This window comes from Barbus barbus (assembly GCF_936440315.1).
Source record: "Barbus barbus genome assembly, chromosome: 13".
NCBI classification, from domain to species: domain Eukaryota; kingdom Metazoa; phylum Chordata; class Actinopteri; order Cypriniformes; family Cyprinidae; genus Barbus; species Barbus barbus.
In genome coordinates, this window is record NC_136741.1 from 9,103,842 (window position 1) to 9,125,855 (window position 22,014).

The 22,014-nt window shown below is 35.8% G+C and overlaps 1 protein-coding gene across 2 annotated transcripts in view; it reads right to left on the reverse strand.

Annotated features, from left to right (window-relative positions):
• Positions 1–22,014, reverse strand: part of LOC306878681 (arf-GAP with GTPase, ANK repeat and PH domain-containing protein 1) — a 206,450-nt gene that overhangs the window by 83,476 nt on the left and 100,960 nt on the right. For both annotated transcript variants that reach the window (XM_079431163.1, XM_079431162.1), the window contains exons 2-6: positions 16,175–16,233; positions 15,386–15,473; positions 9,888–9,973; positions 8,828–8,969; positions 6,980–7,114 (exon numbers count right to left, since the gene is read on the reverse strand). In XM_079431163.1, coding sequence (XP_079287289.1) covers positions 6,980–7,114; positions 8,828–8,969; positions 9,888–9,973; positions 15,386–15,473; positions 16,175–16,233 — 510 coding nt within the window. The remainder of the gene's footprint in view (positions 1–6,979; positions 7,115–8,827; positions 8,970–9,887; positions 9,974–15,385; positions 15,474–16,174; positions 16,234–22,014) is intronic.

Below are 22,014 nucleotides of genomic sequence, written 5' to 3' on the forward strand. Positions count from 1 at the left end.
ATACAACATTACTACAATAAGACTTGAAGCTCGGTGTAGTAAATTTACAGAATTAACTGTTGAAAACACAAATTGGCAAGCCAATCTGAAAGGGGAGGGGGAAGTGTCATGGTTGCATGTACAATCTATTGCTTTTCTGCATCTATGGTGGCCCACTATCCAATCCACTAAGATCCCAAAAATTATTACAATTATTATTTTAAGATTTCATCAGGATTATTGTACTTTCATATAAGCTGCACTAATAAAGAGAACATCAACTTGCATGGATTGCTCGTTTGGCTCTATTACACTTTTATTTTAACAGAATCTCCCAAAAGAGATCACTAAACTCTACAACTTACATGTTTACCAGTGTTTTCAGCTCATCAGTGCTTTTTCCACATGCACACGGTTGCCAGGTTGGAAAGATTAAATAAACCACTGGGCAAAATGTGTTTGGTTTAATGAGGACATCTTTGATTGGGGAGGGGAATTTAACTCTTGGCATCTGGCAACTGCAACCATTAAAGATTTGGAGGCTATCAATGCTAAACACAAATCCAAATTAAAATCAAATGTTTTCAGGATACATAACAAGTGGACAAATATCACAGACGATTCTGCTTAATAAATTGAGAGTATAAAGTATCGAGAATAAATATCCTGCAGCCCTAGTATGAACTAACAATGTACAATTGTTTTTACAGCATTTATTAATCTAAACGAATGTTCATAAGTTTGAAGTCAGCACCTTTTTTTTTTTTTGGAAAGATATTAGTATTTTTATTTAGCAAGGACACTTTAAATTAAAAGAACAGCAAATGTACTGGTTTCCATAAAACATTAAGTAGCATTGCTTTTAACATAGATAACGATAAGGAATGTTATTTTGTGCACCAAATCAGCATATCGGAATTATTTCTGAAGGATCGTGTGACACTAAAGACTGGAGTAATGGCTGGAGTAAAATTCAGCTTTGCCATCACAGGAAGAAATGACATTTTAAGATGAATTCAAATGAAAAACAGGTGTTTTAAATTGTGATATTTCACAATATTGTATGTATTAGGATATGACGAAATGAACATTCACTAAGAAGAATAAATTCTAGTTTGTGTTACCTAACTAATGTTAACTTAATTAACCTTACTTTAATGTTCTTCCTAGTCATATAATAGTGGTTTATGCCTAATACTCAAAAAAAGTATTGTACTTCAGTTATAACTTGCAAAAACACTAATAAAATACTGATACAGTGGTAGCAAATATTCTACTGTTAACAGCAACAATTATAAAGCAGCAACAACAAATGAATTATTAAACTTCAATACAAACTCCTTAACATTTACAATTGAAGCACTGGTCAAACCATAGAAAGAGATACAGACATAAATAAAGAGATTATAAGAGAGAGAGAGAGGAAGTGCACAGCAGACCTCGTTAGATGTTAGCGTACGCTAACAAAGCTCTACATCCTAACTCTCACATTGTGACAAGCCAGCTAGCGTGAGGGGAAAAATGGGGAGGGGGGTAATTAGGATAATTAAATTAGCACGCTGATGGACGCAGGCTGGGGAGCTGTCAGGACCCCTCACCTCTACCGAAGAACCACTGACAAACACATACACACACTCTGCAGGCGTAGAAATACACACACAGCCACATCCACAAGCACTCTCAGAGTTGCGGACTCTATTTAAACAGTAGGCACATATAGGAAAGCACAAAACACACAGAAATACACACATAGACAACATGACCTACTGGGGTAAACCCTCAGCTGACCCGGACCAAATAAATTGCCTCACTTTATTTCTCCACTGGCCATCTCGTAAACACTTTGTTACATAAATCTAATGCAGATAACTACTGCACCAATTATTTTTAATGGTTAATGTTGTTATTTGCGTGTTGGCATCTCTATGATTCTGGGAAAGCAATGCAACTCGCTCGTCTGCATTATTTGATTTATGGCAATTCAGGTCATTATATTACTGAATGCTCAACCAAAGACAATTATCATTTATTAGAGGCAAAAGGCCATGAGGAGCCGGAGCCCTGTTCTTAAACATGAGCAAACTTGTATATATAGACTTTTGTCCCATTAGGAATTATGAATTTGAGAAAGTAATAATTGATTGTGACAGAAAGTAACCCAGGGTGATCAAACATGCATAAAACTACATTGCAAATCAATGGGAATCATGTTAAAAAAAAAATCTATTTTCCTGATAAACTGCACTTTCATTAATAAGCCACTGAATCTCTCAAATCAATCAAGAAAACTAACAAAGCAGAACTGCTTCAAGAAAAACGATCCTGGTACATCACAAATGCATGTTGTAAAATGTGGCAAGAAAATATTTTTAGAAAAAAAAACAAAAAACAACCATTATAATATATATGTATGTATGTATGTGTATGTATGTATTAGGGCTGGGCGATATGGGCAAAAAGTAATATCTCTGTATTTTTGTTTTTGAATCTGGATTTTTATTTTTTTATCTGTATTATTCAATATATATATTTTAGATTCCACCCAATGTTGTCCAACGAAACAATATTAAAAGCTAGGAAAACTGTGAAAGTGAATGTAACATTGTAAGCCTATATATTATGTGCAAAAAGGGTCAAAATCACATTTCATTCTAACATTGTAAAATCACAATGTAAAAACAAAAATTAATGCTTTTAAAGCAGACGTTAAATTCACTAAACTAAAAATGAAAATAAAATAAGAACAAAAGCACATAGGCTACTTGTATTAGCTAGGCTGTTTTGATAACCACATTACAGTCACTTTACAGTTAGTGCTATCATAATACACTTTCAAATGCTACATGTGGCACATTGTACAACTACAAATATTTTCAGCGAAATATATATTTTAGTCGGAATTATTGCACTCCTATTTCATTGCGCTCTGTCTGTTTGGCGCGCATGCGCGGGGCGGCGCTCGTTCACTGAAACCTGTAAAGTTTAGCAGAGATTAGCGAAGAAGAAGGATGCACTCCTATCAGCAAAATGGAAATATTTCCATGACTTTCTAACATTTACAGATGGAGAATATATCTGTAAAATGTAAGTTATATGTTTTTTTAAAGCTTTTAATATAAAGCTTGTCACATGTTTAGAACAAATTGGATTATGCACTTTCTCTGCAGCGGATGAGTCTGTGTCCTCCGCTATATTTTTCAGATGTGCTTGTATTAAACTACTGTAACTTACATCGATATAAACGGTATTGCCTCATACCGTATCGCTTATAAAGAATATATAAACTCGATATACCACCCAGCCCTAATATGTATGTATATGTATATTAAGTCAGTTATTTCTAAGCGAGTTTTAGAAATAATAAATATCTAAATAAAATCTTTTGCAAAATGTGGAAAGTTTTGATAAAACATCTATATTATATTGTTGTTTTATTATGTTATGTTGTATATTATATTTTATTACAATATATTATATTATAAAAAAAGTGCCAGATTGAATTAATTTGTGACCCTGGACCACAAAACCAGTCATAAGGGTCAATTTTTTGTAATTGAGATTTATAAATAATCTGAAAGCTGAATAAATAAGATTTCCATTGATGTATGGTTTGTTAGGATCGGACAATATTTGGCCGAGATCTGGAATTTGAGTGTGCAAAAAAGATTTAATATTGAGAAAATCGCCTTTAAAGTTGTCCAAATGAAGTTCTTAGCAATGCATATTACTAATCAAAAATTTAGTTTTGATATATTTACAGTAGAAAATTTACAAAATATCTTCACGGAACATGATCTTTACTTAATATCCTAATGATTTTTGGCATAAAAGAAAAATGTATAATTCTGACCCATACAATGTTTTTATGGCTGTTGCTACAAATATACCCCAGCGACTTAAGACTGGTTTTGTGCTCCAGGGTCACATATCTCTCTCTCTCTCATTTAAATACTAAAATGGCACACACAAATATTTTTTTTAATAAAAAACAAAAGACGAAATATGAAAATTATTTTATTTTTATTTATCCTTTATTTGATATTATAATTATAAATATTTTTGCAACGTCGCTCTTTTGCAAAATGCACAATTTTTGGTAAAACAGCTATATTATATATTTATATTTTAGGTCATGATGTAGTATTTATTATATATTTTAACAAAGCCAGATTGGATTTTTTGTCTCTCATTTAAATACTAAAATGGCATTGTTCATGTCTGGTATGATTATGGAGCCAAACTGACTTCAAATCAAACCATACTGTTTCTACTTTGAGATGATCAACTTAAATATCAACTGCTATTGTCCAGTACTCTCACAAAAATCTGCAGTGAACCAGTGATTAAAACTCTTTAATTATGGTCACATGTTGTAATGACAGCTCATGCATTGCTCTGATGCAAAAATAGGCCCAAATCAGGCAAACAAAATGACACGAATCCGCACACAAACACACACACACGTGCAAAACACACCTCTGGGCAGTTGCTATGCTATCAATGCAACTCAAAACATTAAAATAATCATTTTGCTACTCATCAATAAATTCCACTACAGTGGATAATTAGAATGCATGATTAATTGAGGATAATGAAACGAGAGATGCGAGGAGACAGCGTCAGTAATGATCAGGAATTTAGCCTTTTCTTGCTCTCATTTAGTGCTACTGATGAGCTTGGCCATCATACAGACATGCACCCACTCTTTTCACACACACACACACACACACACACACACACACACAGTTAAATTACAGCATTCTTGGCTGCAGCCAACAGTGTAATAATTAAGAAGATAATAGCGGAGCGTTTAGAGTGTAAATCTCCCTCCTGGATGGAGCACTGAACACTTCAGCCTTCCTAGCCCCTCCGAAGAGCTGCGTACATCTGCCACACACAGACACATGCGTGTGCAAATACACCAAACACATGTAATGCCACATGCAAACCACACCACTGTATCCACATACAAGTACACAAACATGATAGATTTACTTAGAAAATCACACAAACATCACAACAACAAACGTTCACTAAATATCAATATGAAAAATCATCCGGGCTCAGGGAAAGGTTAGAAAAGTGCCAGTTTGAATTAAATGGTTGTACTGGATTTCCATTTCTTTTCACAATGTTTTCTCACGTTTCTTCATGTCTATATAATGGATGCTTGTTGCTGTCAAAATCAAATTTGTTAGCATTGTTTCCAGGGGTCCTAACCATCTCCAACCCATCATCCAAGTCAGACCAAGACTCGCTATCAACTCCTCCAGCTCTCTACATGATAGATCATACTTGCCCAGGTTCAGGCATTCTTTTTTTGTTCCTCAGTTGGGAATAGAAGAAGCAGTTACATTCAAACAGATCTTCAAGAAAATAGCCTGAAGGTTCATTTATGAGGGCTGACACTCACCATGGAGTGTTCATAAATGCATGTCTGCTGCTTGTATTTACTGCACCTTTCAAGCATTTGTATTTACTACTGCTGTGTGTAGTTGACAGTGTTCATCAAAGTATTATTACATTCTGCAGAGATATGCTTGTTTAGTGTGCTTGCAAGTGTCGTGTTCATCAAGCTTGCATTTATTTGATCAAAAAGTAAAAACAGTCAAATAAAATTGTGAAATATTAATAAATAACTGGTTTATATTTGAATATATTTTTAAATGTTATTTGTCCATTTGATAAAAAGCAGAATTTTTAGCAGCCATTAGTCCAGTCTTCAGTGTCGCATGATCATTCAGAAATCATTCTAATCTGTTAATTTGGTGCTCAAGAAACATTTTATTGCCCTTATCTTTATCTATTATCAATGTAGAAAGCAGTTGTTCTGCTTAATATTTTTGTGAAAATTATACGTTTTTCAGAATTCTTTGATGAATGGAAAGTCAAACAAAACAATTTTTTAATTCTATATTGTCACCTTCTTTTTTTTCTTTTTTTCAAAAAAATTGACATTCATTGTTCATTCATAGCATGGGGAACAGTGACTTTTCCTGAAGTTTACTGTTTAATGTGGTGGATCTTTTATATTGTAAGTACATAGTACTTACTTTTATAATAAGTACCATCACTTACTAACACCAGTAAGTGATGGTACTTCAAAAGGGAATTCATTTCTTGGGGATTTCTTGGAGTTTTAGAGGGACTTCAACATACTTTTCCAACTGCACATGTGCATTATAACTTTATAGTACTAGCAGTTTACACAATACGCACTCGAAAACACTTGAAAGATATTTAAACCACAAAGCACTTGCCAGGAACATAAATATAAATGTCTTGTTAAACCTCCAAGTATGACAATAAACATAGCTCAAATGGCACATCAAGTCTATCAAAACGTACTATAAACACAATACCAATTTTCCATCAAGAAAAAACGTCCGTAAGACCTTTTCAAAGATGCTTTTTCAAAAATAAAATCTTGTGAAATGAGCCCCATTTCTTACCGTGTTGTGCCCCCTAGTGGAGCACTGGTCTCAAAGGCTGCTTACAACTTCATCCTCAGTTTATCTGTCCAAGATTATACTGTTTTTAACTGCAATTACACAACACTATACCTGCAACAGTTAATGAAGCTTTGAAATCGTACTTCTCAAAGTGTCCTAGCAAAATCCAGCACACACAGAACAACACGGCTATCTCTATACCACACAGAGCAATGCAAGGCGAGATGGGCCATTTAGCCTGTAATTAAGAGCTGATTAAGCCAGATTGGGCCGGCTATTCAACAGCAAAGTCACCTTGTACTTTCTGCCTCCTGTTCCTTATACTGTAACCTGCATAATGCGAAAGTAACCGTTACCCAAGCATGAACTGTTATGACCAGGCCTGCGATTAATATAATCTAATAGAGGTGACATACAATTGGCACATCCAGACTGAATGACCTTGTGTTTGTTTAACACAACTTTGCCAGCAACTTCAAACTCCTTTTTTCACAGCACAAATACAAACTTACACTTGAAACGATTTGGGACAGTATGAAGAGACTCACCATCTTGAAAGACGCGCTCCACGTTGAGGCCGTAGGTAGCACAGGTCTCATAATACGTGCACCTCTTCAGGTCGTTGGACAGTTTGCGAGCGCGGGTGTCATCAATGACACGAGGGTTAGCGGCACTGATTGCATCTGTGAATGGTCAAGACGAGATAAAGAAATTTTCAACTAAAACTGGACAAAATAATAACAATAATGATTAGTGTAGTGAAAATAATTTCATCAAATGTGAGAGGCAATTCATTAAAATATCTTGTGGACATATTTAAGAACAAGGAAATGAGCTTTAGCTCTAATCTTCTATTGATTAGAGTGTGGCACCCCCTAGTGTTCAGACACTGGAAACACAAGTAGTATGAAGGGGTTTTTCTTGCATTACTTAATATTTCAAGAATATATCTGCGTTCAAAAGCTTGGGGTCAGTAAGATTTTTTTTTTTTTTTTTTAACACATGAATACTTCCATAAAAAGTAACAGTAAAGGCATTTATAATGATAGAAATGCTGTTAATTAGAACTTTCTATTAAGTCCTAACAAAATTCTAATAATCTTTTCTGTCTGTAACATTTAACAAGAATTGAACAAGAATCCTAAAAAATGTATTACGGTTTCCACAAAAATATTAAGCAGCTCTAAAACAATATTCTTGAGCACCAAATTAGCATATTAGAATGATGTCTTAAGGATCATGTGATACTGGAAGTAATGTTCCTGAAAATTCAGCAGTGCATGACAGTAATAAATTATGTGTTAAAATATATTCAAATAGAAAAGTGTTGTTTCAAATTGCAATAATATTTTAGAATATTATTGTTATGATTGTACATTTAGGTATTTATGTACTTATTTTAATTTGGTAATTGAGAGTTTTTATCTCACATTTCTGACTTTTTTCTCAGAATACAAGAATTGCCTAATACAAACTCACAATTCAGGTTTTTTTCTCAGAATTGCCTAATACAAACTCACAATTCAGGTTTTTTTCTCAGAATTGCGAGTTATAAATCGTAATTCTGAGGGGGTAAAAAGACTGATATGTCCTCAGAATTGTGAGTTTATGTCACAATTCTGACTTACATTTACATTTATTCATTTAGCTGACGCTTTTATCCAAAGCGACTTACAATTGCTATATATGTCAGAGGTCGCACGCCTCTGGAGCAACTAGGGGTTAAGTGTCTTGCTCAGGGACACATTGGTGTCTCACAGTGGATTCGAACCCGGGTCTCTCACACCAAAGGCATGTGTCTTATCCACTGCGCCATCACCACCCCCTTAATAACTTGCAATTGTGTGTTATAATGTCAGAATTGCGAGATATAAACTTGCAATTCTGAAAAAAGTCAGAATTAAAAAAAAGTTTAAATCTCGTAATTCAAGAGTTTTTTTCTTGCAATTGCGAGAATTCTAAGAAAAAAAAAATAAGAACTGCGCTTTTATATCTCGCAATTCTGACTTTATAACTGGCAATTGTGACTTTTTATCTCACAATTCTGAATTGCGAGATAAATTCACAATTACCTTCTTTATTTTTTATTTAGTGGTTAAAACGGGCTTTCATACATCAGAAACTTAAAACATAAAAATAAATCTTACCAACCCCAATGTTTTGAAAAGTACTGTACATATAAAATATCTATAAAAAATACTTGCCCACACAGTCATATCTTAATGTGTAAAAATAACTGATCAACAATTAATGTGTAAAAATAACTGAAATTTGTGCCTAGTCGTCAAACTGTACTCTATTCAAATTGTTACCAAGCCACTGGAGAATATGGCCTTGAGTTTTGAGTGCGAGTTGCTGTCATATGATATATCCAGTAGTTTCTCTCCTAGACTCACCCTGAGTTCCCACAAGCACCAGGGGCACCTCTGCTGTGTTGCGGTAGTTGGCCATGCGACTATAGTAGTGGTAGACCGTCTGAAAGCTGATCTCATCTTCCAGACTGAACACAAAAATCACCGCATCCACCCACAATGCAAACTGAGAAAGAATGATTGAGAGAGTGGGAAGAATTTAGAAAGTGAGAGAAAAACAAAAAACATAATACTTCTTTGTTTAAAATAGGCTAAACATATTTCATAAATCCGCTCCCTTATATTTCATCATTTTCCGCCCCCTATTCCCTATGATGTGATTATTGTGAATATGAACTTATGCACTAGCAAGGGCTTTGAACCACTACATATTGGGACACTGATGAGTCTCTTAGTTACATCTTAGTTGTAGCTGTCCTAAAAAGTACAGCGTTAATGAAATATCGAAAATGTGCTTGTCCAGAGAAAAAAATATAAAAAATTATACATTATATATTATTACTTTTATGATGAGCATATATATTAGCACCTCCGTACAGTAAAAAAAAATCGTCAAATAGAAAGGTGGGGTGTTCTTATAACTATATATAATTCAATGCTTTTTTTTTTTTTTTTGCAGGATTTCATTAGAGAGGAAAATAATACAAACTTCCTTTTTAGATAGAAGAATAAGGATTTATCTTTGCACATTTTTTTATACTTTTTGAGAGACTTAAGAAGCCATGACAACATTTTGGGTAAGTGAATATATGGAACAAACATTGCTCACAGGATTTATATGGTTAATTCTGGAAATATCCATAAGAAGTGCACTGAAACAATTCTGTCAGCTGCTCAATGGGACACACCATAAAATTAATATTTCACAGACCATGAGAAAGAGGCCACATGAGACTTCCTGTTTGCATTTTATGACTAACAGAGAATCAGTTTGTCTAAATAAATGTTATCAGCCTCATGTAAACCCTATTACATCATGGTTTCCACTCAGCCGCTTTGTAAAACAAAACTAATATATTGTTATAGCTACGCCATCCAGAGCATTGTGAGGAAAACACATTGTTTTTGTGGCTGCACTACCCACCTGAGCCTCTGGAGGTCCCCCTTCATCCCTGATTAAGAGGAGGTAACTTTGTCCATCCACTACAATCTCCTTTTTAAAACGTCCTCCTGTCCAACAAAAGAAGCCAATCAATTTAAAGAGTCTGATATTCTAATACATTCACTATTTCTAAATGAGATGATTGGGGGACTGTTGATTGAAATGGAAACAAAGAAGGCATGTGTATCATTTTGTTATTTTCTAATTATTTTGGGGGAAAAATAATTTGTTCTACAAATCAACAGTTCAGAACTAATAAATATACAAAAGTGAGTACTATAAAAATGCATCATTTTATTTTGTGTAAGATTCATTGCAGGGTTCAATCCACAACTGTCACAGACATCTATAGTATGGGAACCGCTTTTTGCAACTTCTATGTGTAATAATTAAGTTAAATTATAATCATGTTAAAAGCAAAGGAATTCAGTTTTGGTAATCCTGTATACGATCTACTGCTGCTGCAACATGAAATGTCCTTTTTCATTCCCAAAGGACTGACTATTAATGTATGAATCAAAATCCTACACCTTAGAGCTTTGGTCTAAACCATATTAACACGAGTATTTGTCACACTATAACATGCAGACTGAAGATGCTTGCAATGCATTCATTCATTTTTCTGCCCTCATGGGTTTTTTATTGTTTATGTGTTTTGTTTTTTTAATTGCACTTGGAACTCCCTTTTAATTAATATAATGCATTTATCTATGCATTAAAGTGACTTTTATCTATGCAATCTGAGTGCTTTCTTCATGACCTTCTTTGTTTTTCAGAGAAAGACTAATAATGCTTCAGAAAATGATTTGAACCCAAAGACTAATTAAGTGTCGCTGCTGCAGTTAGTTTTACAAACGTCCAGTTTAACGATGGCTGGAGTGGTAAAGGTCAAAACGTCTTGAGTAAACTTATGACCTGTGCCCCATCTGAGATGAGAGAGCGCCGGTCAGAGATCAGAGGACAGAGTGCGCGATGGTGACCTCTCTATATCTTTCTCTCAGGTGAAGAGGGGAGGGCGACTGTTGGTTGGTTTGCAGAAGCGTAAGAGGATCAGAGGGGATTCCTGGAGATGTTAGAGGGTCTTAACCTTATTGCAGCTCTACACTGCTAATCAGCTTGTGCACTGAAAGGACATTCCATGGTCATCTGGGGACATAACCACTCGAACATGTTAAACTTTTACCCTTCACCTCTTACCTCCAACTGTGTATCCCCTATGATAACCAACAAAGACCATAGATCATACAGAGAGAGATTTGGGAAGGACTGATAACTGCTTTGATGGCTATTTACACTATTTTACTTGACAACAATTTTGGATTTATCAACCAGGAACAGTGGTTTAACTACAGGTATCTAAGAAATAAGAAACTAATAAAATAACTAAGAAGTAACTTAAGAAACTAACTTTAAAGTAAATAAAAAAACATTTAACTGGGGTCATGGAAAATTTCAGAAGGAAAAAAAAGTGAAAAACCTGTCACAATCGCAACACTTACATTTTTTATAATTATTTAATAATTTTATACATTAATTAAAACCTATTTCTATGTAATATTTTAATTTATTTCGGCTTTTTAATGTATTAATTAAATTGTTATCGTTTTTTAAACATCTTTTCTTCATAATATCACACTATTGTTTCCTCATATAGCTACTTTTTTTTAATGGAGGGCCTTGGCAACAGAAATCTTCATATTTGGGGGTCCTTCTCAATAAAAAGTTTCAAAACCCTTTATTTAGCTATAACTGTGCCAGAAAAGCATAAATATAGCAGGTATTATATATTAGTTCTGCATACCTTCATAATTGGACACAGCTGCAAAAATAATCAAATCACCTCTAAAAATAAAACAGTTATTACACTCGAGAGTAGATATTCAAATCTTAATTTTAATACAGCATCAGTGGCATAAGCAGCACTGCAATAGTTTTTTTACTTTAAAGTTTCTTACTAAGAGATGCATAATGGTTGTAAAGCACAGCCACTGTAACTCAATTGAGATGACAACATGATAGAACACAATGTTTCTCGCTTGCATGATTTCAAACAGCTTTATCTGTTACAGCCTCCATTCCAATTTTCCCTCTATCTGGATTAATCAAGTGTTTAAAACCTGCTCCTCCGCTGCACTAAACATGTGGGCAATAATGTGAATGCCAAAGGTCATGTGCTTAACAAAAGTCGGCAGGTTTGGTTGAAATCGAAGAGTGGGCGAGCTGTTGGGGTATGGCGGTTAGGCTGGAGGGGATGGCAAGCTTTTCCGTAATGACGTGGTTTGTCTGTTTGCATTATGAAGAATGAGGAAGTGGAGGAGCATCAGGACAGCTAACACTCAGCATATAGTCTGGACGCAGATATTTATATATTTGTTGAAAATAGAGAGCGAGAGAGAAGTGCACAGTGAGTGAAAGATACACACCCATCGGTTAATTACACACTGGGTTCTTTCTCCGTGGAGTTAACCTCAGCTGAGTAAAAACACACTTGAGTTTAGAGTCTCTGGATACATTGAAGCTTAGCTCAACTCTCAGAAACACAGTTTTTGGTAAAACGCCCAGTCTAATATTCCGTCTTGATGGACAGTGACCTGTAATGCTCAGTCCATTGGTGCCATTGAGGAAATGAATGAAATGGAAGATGGCAAAACTACAGTGGCATCAAGAGAGGAGTAGAGTGGAACCTCCTGTTCTGTGGCTTGATTTGCTCAAAGCTTTGTGATGAGTAAAGAGAAGCCATGTGGAGTGGAATGTACTCTATAATTGAAGATTTTAACCATGACACACATTGTTTTTGAGCATCTAAACAGAAACATGATGAAGAATATGCTGTTAAACAAGCCACAGGGGGAGAGTCCACCTTCTCGACTCTCTTGTACTACAACAGACCTTCCCCAAGAAGAACATGACGGTGGCATTGTGAAAAAGAGAAAAAGAGAGCAAATAGTTACCTGCATCCACGTCAGCTAGTTAAAGAAGCGGCCGAGGAAAGAGAGAATAAACAAAACTCAAATCAAAAAGCAGCCAAGCTAAACATGCACAGTCAGTTAAGAAATTAAACACAGCAGGACAAAGAGAAAGAGACATAACTTTCATTCATTCATTGCAAGCTTATCTATTGTCATGGGGCTTCTGTGCCTGTGGGTCACGAGTATGTTGTATCTGAACAGACAAATCTAACACGTCTGGCCTGAGGACATGGTCAGGTCAATATAGCTGATTTACAGTACGGTGATGAAAAGGCCACATACGATCACACATGCTCATAGTATTGAGGTCAGTAACGTAACACTCCTAAATCTATCCATTTAAAAAATAATTACCATTTAAACACACAATGACTTAAATACAGCTCTTCTATGAGCATGTTTTATTTTATTTTTTTATTATTATTATTCATTTTTAGATTTGTTTTAGGACATACAAATACATTTTAGGATAATACACCATAATTAAGAAAAAAGCTAATTAAAAAATTATTATTATGATGAATACTCATAATTCTTGAACTAAACATTAGTAGTTTGGCAAAATCTATAATTTTTAAGCTTTTATTTATTTTTTGAGAAAAATGTGAAAGTGAAGCGACCTTGTTAAAATATTATTAATAATTTTAAAAAATACTTTTGTTCACGTTAATTTAAAGTCATGTGGTGTGTGGCGACACATTAAAGGTGTATACATTAGCTAATTAAATTTAAACCCAAGATAAAATATTTAAATGGTGTACATTTTTTCAAACCAACACGAATACAAAAACATGTCAGATGTTTTAAACTAGATTTTTAAAATATTCTTATTTGCCACTGACCCATTAAAGAAAAAGAACGTAGAAACGGGTCACGATTGTCAACTTGTTCATCTAGATTTTACGGTTTGCATCTAGTTCATCTAGATTTTACTTGGAAAAGGTTCAAAGTCTAAATTTGATATTTCACATTGATAAAAGTGTTATTTTTCACGCCAGAGGGGCTGGTCTGCACAATTGCACCAAACTGCTGATCCCAGAAGAGCTGCATTTCGAAATCAAACACGATTGTGGCGGCATAAGCACAAAACTGTGTTAGTTACCCATATGGGGTGCTGGGTTTTGAAATGGTAAAGGCTGGGTCTGTATGGAGACCATAAGGCCTGTAGGGATTTTTCTTTCTTCTTGCGTAAACATACAAATGCAGTCACACAGTTAGCCTTGCGATAATATCTCTTAATGAGCTCTGAGAATGTGCCTTTTCATGTAGTATGTGTGATAGAAGGGGGAGGACGGTGCAAAACCCATGCGGCCGACTGCTTTCATTGCAATGTGCTGTAAAAATCTGATCCAGCCCTACTTAGTGGTTTTGAGGTTGGGGTTACTCTACCAAAGCTAGGAAACACTATTTTTAAATAGAGAAAACCCAGAATAGTGAAACTTCAAAAAAAGAAAAGTAGGAAAACATTTCATGCGGTAGTTTTACTGGAATGTAAATTTTGAAATTCAAATCACAGCTTTCTGTTCCTGAAATGTGACGTAACGCCACTGCAAATCTGAGTTTTGCGGCACTTTTAACATCAGATGACGTGCTGGCCTCCAACGTGAAAGATTTAACCGTGTCGCTTGAGCTTAGCAAGGCACACACTTCAACGGTCTCTGATGTCGCGCTAAGTTTCCTTTGGCACACTGTGCTATAATCCACTGCGGCAAACAGGCAATTGACATTTCTGGGGGATTTTTTTTCTTGCAGGGCGATTTCCTGGTTGACCGCTGGTATGCAGTGGCTTGAGTTTTATACGGTAAAGTGCAAAGGAGAGGACGAGGCATGATTAGTGCCCGTCTGCCCGCTAACTGCCCTCTTCTTCTGTGACCTCATGCTCTCTGCGGGACCCCCAGGCACTCAGATTACTGCAATTAAGCACAATTGTTGCTTAAACTAATTGCGATCTTTAAAGAAAACTAAACTTTGCAAACCCTGCTCCGTGAGGCAGCCATCTGAAAGGCCAGTTTAACATGACTACATAATAACAGATATAAAGGACATGAAATATTGACACAGGGAGCTTTTGAAAGCAGATCCGTGCTCAGGGAAGAGAGCGAGCATATTGTGGTGGTCTGGCGGTGTGCCTTGAATGTTCTCAATTATACATGGGGAGTATAGCAGAGTCCTCCGGCACAACTGTACTGTACTAACATACTAACAGCAGGTGTGCGGAGAGACAGAAAGAATAAGAGAAGGAGAGAAAAATAAGAAGTGTATTTAGGCTATGCCTCGGCAGTACTGAAAAGAGAGGAATATTAATTGTATTTACACATAACTTCAAGACTTAAATGGGATCTAAGAACAGAAGGACACACATACGCCATTGTAAAGCCTTTCAAAAGCATTAAAGTGAGTAATATAAACGGTTAATAATATTTCACAAGATAAAGACTGAGCGATATAAAGTACACAGGCTTTTAATGATTCTCCATATTTCATCTGCCCATTTGATAGCAAAACACCTACCTTCAGGGCTCTCTTCTTGCACGTACGTCCCTGTCAGATACCTGTGCACCAGCGCAGACTTCCCACTGGCCAAGTTACCCACAATGCCCTGCACACACAAATACACACACAGAATTAATAGGGGTCCCTTACATGATATTTTGGCATGTAAATAAACAGTGTCTCAGCTTAGACCTGAAGCAAGTCGTATTATACCATGATCTGCCTGAATACTTTATTCTGATTGCCTGGCAGGTATGCATTAAAACCACAGGTAGTTCCAAGTCAGATTAATCACTGCTCTATATTAATGCGCTGCTTTCAGTGATGCACACACAGACACAGAGAGAAAGAAAGAGATAGGAGATCATGCTGCGCACACACGGATTACTAAAATTATTTTACAACCTTTGCTGAGTACTGGCTACCATCACTACAGTAAAACGGTGTCTTTTCAACTGTGGGTATTTTTAAGTCCTAGGGTTTGATTTTTATTAAAAATTAAAATTAAAGATCAAATTAAAACGAACATCCTTTGTTATCATTCCTTGTTATCCTGTTATTAATTTTTACTTGTCATAGACCCAGACTTCAGTTTGAAACTTTTAAAGTGAACTTTTAAACTCTACAGGACAAGATACAGAGAATTCAGCGTATTCAGACCAGTTTAGAGAGGACACCGCTTGATCAAAGCTGTTTTGTTGTGAGGTCACGAGCATGCAACACTACTTTTAATTAAATGATGCAAATGTAATCTTACAATAGTTATGATAAAAATTACAAATTTTATACATCAGTGACAGGACTCACCACTTTGAGCTCTGGTACGGAGCGACTGAGCGTCCACTCCTGACTGTTGACAAATGCATCTGTAACAGAGAAAGAGAGAGATCATTATAAATGTGGTCATGCCCTTCAGTTCAGTCTTATTTACAGAACAGTTCTAGATGAGCGGCTCACTGATCAATACAAATAGCAGAGGAAAAGACAGTCAAAGGGACCCAACTCCAAAACGACACAACAGAACAAAACATGTTTGTGTTAATTTTAGGTCTTTTCAGCAGAGCAAATGATCAAATGTGTGTTAATTAGAGCCCACAGTGCCTGCCCGGCCCCTACGCTCAGCTGCACAACACGTTTCACATTACAATAGAACAATAGTGGCTGCAGGTGCACTGTGGGCTCAAACACTCAGAGGACATCTAAGGCTACGTTCACACTACAGGCAAATGTGGCCCAAATCTGAATGTGAACAAAATGTGAACAGCACAAACCGCATGGTATCTGATCTTTTCAATTCCGATTTGTGCCACTACCATATGTGGTACTAAATACGATCCAGGTCAGATGTTTTGCAATGCGACCGCAATGTGAGCAGTCATGATGGATTTCATGTGGCTTTTACGTCACTCTAGATCAGCATTCATCATAATTAGACACTTAAACGATTTTACATACCCAGAGTTAAAGACAGTAGCGAAAAGTAATCAGTGGAAGTACAGTGATGTGTCAGAAGTGACAACTCTACAAGCAAAACATGAGGGCTCGTATCATAAAAGTTTCAAAACTCTGCTGTCTTTTGTCACATCCTTGTCTTCATTTTTTCATATTGCCTGCGCATAATTTCGCTGGCTTCTGCAGCAATCACACCATAAATAAACGCATAATCGCTTACTTTATATCCTCCGTGTTTACTTCCGTATGACAACGCATTGCATCCACAGAATTGGGCTACTTTTTCCACTGTTGTCGCGGGTTGTTTTTCAACTTTGTGGGTTAACGCGACCCCACTTACGCGATACTTACCCCCTGAACATGATTGGGCTAGTTTTGGGCTAGTTTTGAGAAACAATTGGTGAATTTTGTTGTAAAAATCTGGAAACCCTGTTCGTATCGCTCTGTTGGCAATGTGGGTCAGTTCAGATGATCTGTTCACACTGTAAATCTGATGTAGACCACATTTAAAACAACAATGTGAACAGCTATACAAAAAAAGAAATCACATCTGAGAAAAAAATCGGAATGCTCGCAGTGTGAACGTAGCCTAAGAAACCAGCACATAAGCCTGCAAATCCATGACTCCAGAAGAGTCGTTAAGTTTATATATGGTGAGAGTCGGATCATGCTCTATTATCAATGAAAATGCCTATGATGATCAATGTTAGATACAATGCTAGATAACAGTAGAGCATGGTGTTAGCAAAGTCATGAGTTTGATTCTCAGGGAATGGATGAACAAATAAAATGTTTAAATATTGAATGCAATGTAAGTCAATTTGAATAAGAGCACCTGCCAAATGAGCAAATGTAGACAGCTGTCTTGCGTCTTCTAAAGACTGGAATACACTACATGACTAAGATGCTTTATTAAGCATCCTGCTTTAGGTCACCCTGCTTTATTCTTTATTGTGTCCACCTCCAAGCACAAAGCAAATGCATGCTTTGCTTCCATCTTCTGCTCACTGATGTCAGATAACAACAACAGTCTATAATTTCTCAAGAGACCCATACTAAACACACGCTAATGCTAACATATATGCATAACCCTTGGGGATTGCCACCATTGCCACTTTTTGAAAGGCTAGCAGATGAAGAATAGAAAGGAAACAAGAGCCTTTGGGGGGCTGCTTCATATATTCCATGAGGTGACCCTGAAAAGCCACAGTGTCTGAGATCTGAGGAAGGTTAACACAATCTGCTACCCATAGAAAGCATATATGAAAACCCACTGGGTATTAAAGAAAAAAATAAGAATTGACTGAACAATTGACGCTGTAAATCACCTATAAATCATATTGTTTGGAGAAACCTGACTTATTTGAGACCTCTGATCTCTTTTCCATGCGCAGATGGAACCAATCAGCACAGTGCTATGACAGCTGTCTGCGATACTGCGACTCATTCAAAATGACAATCTGTAACATCACAGGAGACATGATGGGAGTGACAGATCGGTAATGAACCATTACAGCCAAAGCCCTTGTCAATCTTGCTTCACCTCTTCAATTGAAATAGACTTGCTGGATTATTTTTCATTATGGAAGTCGATAGCATGCTTGATTATAAAACTGCAACCTCGATAAAAACAGTGATGAAAGACATTGCAAGAACTTTAGTCTGAAGCTACTATTAAACTTTAGTACAATTCTCTAAAAGAAATCTCCAAATGTTGGCAGGATAAAGAAAGGTATCCTTGCAGAAAATCGTTACAAATAACAAAAGTTTCTTGATATCTATGTTTGGAGAAAGCTCAGTAACCATGATTAATGTGTGACAGCAGCCTTTATTTCATTTATAAAAATTATGTATAATAATTATGTTCCTGTTTATTAGTGCAAAGCTGCTTTGAAACAATCTGTATAGTATAAAGTGTTATAGAAACGTGACTTGACAGGATTTATTTTCATGTCGCGTTTTCATGTTGTAGACATCTCATGTATTAACACCAAATTATATTAAGCATATGTGACCCTGGACCACAAAACCATAAGGGTCATAAGCATCCATTTTTATTGAGATTTATAGTATATGACAATATTTGGCCAAGATACAACTATTTGAAAATCTGGTCTATGAGGGTGCAAAAATAAATAAATAAATAAATAAATAAAAAACAAATAATTATAAATAATTACAAAAAATTATAAATATTGAGAAAATCGCCTTTAAAGTTGTCCAAAAGAAGTCCTTAGCAATGCATATCACTAATCAAAAATTAAGTTTTGATATATTTATGGTAAGAAATTGACAAAATATCTTGATGGAACATGATCTTTACTTAATATCCTAATGATTTTTGGTATAAAAGAAAAATGTATCATTTTGAGCCATGAAATGTATGGTTGGCTATTGCTACAAATATGCCCGTGCTACTTATGACTGGTTTTATGGTGCAGGGTCACATATATTGGAATTAGCCTAAATCATCATCAGGCAATGAAAAACTCATATTTCAACCACTATTCAGCATTATCTTTAATAGTAAAAAAAAAAACGGAAAATGCAAAACATAAATGGAAAAAACAATCTAAACTAAAATGAAATATTGTAGCCTAAAACTAAAACTAAAATTATTAGCCTATATTTTTTGATACATTGTATATTTTACATTAACATTAAAACATCATTAAACTTTTTTAAATTATACAGTTAATTAAATTTTTATTGTCCTAATATGCTAAAACTAAAATAAAAACTAAAACCTGAACATATTTTTGTTGCATACTTTGAATTTCATTTTCAATCTGGGATACCTCGGCTCTAGGTGAAATAATTCTGGCAAGTGAACCTCATCTGCATTTGAATGTGTAGTAAACACACAGTTACTTCACAAATACGACAATCATATCGTCACTTTAAAGTCACCGAATGTCTATTATGAGGACACAAAAAACAACTTTAGAATGGAGAACAGCCAAGATATTCCAGCAGGTGGGCTAATGAGGGGTGTCTGTGTGCCCCGTGGGAAGCTCATGTGTCTTATTTAAACTCTCTTATGCATTTGTTTTAGGGGTGGGCGATATGGGAAAAATATCATATCACGATTTTTTATAGAAATATCACGATTCACGATTTTTATCACGATTCTTTGTTAGTTTTACTATTTTGGTTTTACAAGTTGCCTGAGCATTACAGCCAAACTAGAAAGACAAAGATGCATGGCAGATATTTAGGCCAAAGTGGGCGAAGATAAAAAATCTGTCATTATTTTATCTTTCTTATTAAAAAATAAGAACAAAGATACACATTACAAATACACATAATATACAAATAAAACAAACAGTGCTTTATTTCCAGGTACAATAGGTGTATTTAGCAGAGCATTCAATGAAATTGAATGAACAAATATAAAAATAAAACACTAGATAGACTGTAGCAACTGTATTAAAGTTTTTCAGTCAAGAATAGTGAGTGATTTTTCTCTTTTGCGTTTTGTTGTTTTGTTAACGTTAAATGAATATTTCCCCCACAAATTAATATTCTGTCATCTGTCTGTCAATTCTGTCATAATGTTGTATTTTTATATCATCATTTACTCAAAAGTTGTTTTAAACCTGAATGAGTTTCTTTCTTCTGCTGAACATAAATGCTATTTTGAAGAATGTGGAAAACCAAACAGTTGCTGGTCCACAGTGACTTCCATAGGATTTTTCTTTCCTACTATCAAAGTCAATGTGGACCAGCAACTGTTTGGTTTTCCACTGAGTAAATAATGACAGAAATTAAATTTTAGGGTGAACTATCCCTTTAATGACAGTCGACAGCACGTTTAGTGTCCTGTCTCTTTAAGAGCTGCACGCATCTAATATACAGTACAGGCACGCATCCGTTTCTCTCTTAACTATTTACTTTCATTTTAGAGATAACCAACTGAGTCTGTATGTAAACCTTGTGTGTTTTGACAGTATTAGCGCAAAATATAACTTAGTTGAGTAATCAGGCGCTGTTAGACAGGCGTTTTAGTGCGCGTTCTTCAGGTGTATGCGCTCAGAACAAGCGCACGTCAGACCAGCGCGCGAATTAAACATTTAACCAGCAAGGCTTGTGTGCAAATAATGTACTTTTGCGATCGCGAATAAGTGCAGTGTCCTGTCTGAGTAACTCTACTGCTGTATGTCGTGTTGTACAGTATATAGAGACGGAGGCGCCAGAACTGTATTTGACAATGTGCGCGGTAGCGCGATACTACGATATTTCTTAAAAAGCAGATCATGGAGACATTTTTATCGTCCACGATCAAAAATCGTCATATCGCACACCCCTAATTTGTTTATATGTGTATGTAGAGTAAGAGTCTCATTTCAGTATTGATTCTTTGCAGCCAGTTTCCCATGACCTCCCTGGACCCTCCACCCCCTCGCTGTGAGCTGACCGATTACAGAAGCGCACTTTCACCACCCACTCTGTGTGGGGCAGAATATCACGACGTGATGGAAAAAACAGAATAGAATGAAACAAGAAGAAAAAAAAGTCCCTCAATTTACAATAATTCTGCATAATGTTACCAGGGTCAGGGTCAATGTCTGTGATGGCCTGACCCAGAGCAGATCCTTTTATTCTGCTCAGCTTTTGTCCTTAGGATTCACCCTCATTTTAAGAACTTGCAGCTTTTAGAGAGTCTCCTAAATCTTTAAAGTCCCACACACCCAATGTAAGCATCCTGAGGGGACTTGGAGAACTAGGCCAACACCAGTCCAAAATCGACACCATGAGGCTCCATCAAAGATTTAATTAGGATTTATGAAAGCGGAACTAACACACAAAGCGCAATAATGAATGTGTCGGGTAGCTTGCAACAATTAACCATTACACAGCGCTCCAAGGCGCAAGTCACAACTCCCAAGGACATCCATCATCATTCGGTCAGGATGTAAATCTTTATCTGTCATGAAGCGGCTTTTCCTCTCCTGCAGAACAGTGAGAGTGTGTAATTCCTCTGAATGAGACGTCTGGTATGAGATCGGAGTTACTTGATTTTGTTTGGTCTCATCTATATTCATCTACAGCCAAAATCTTGACAGTCATCAAAGTCTGATGCATTTTTTCAGCTTATTCTGTCTAAGAACTGGCCTAATTAAGAACAGGAAGAGGTTGTCAGATTGGAGCTTGGCAAAAAGCTCTTGCCATTTATATTTGCAATATGCATTAGG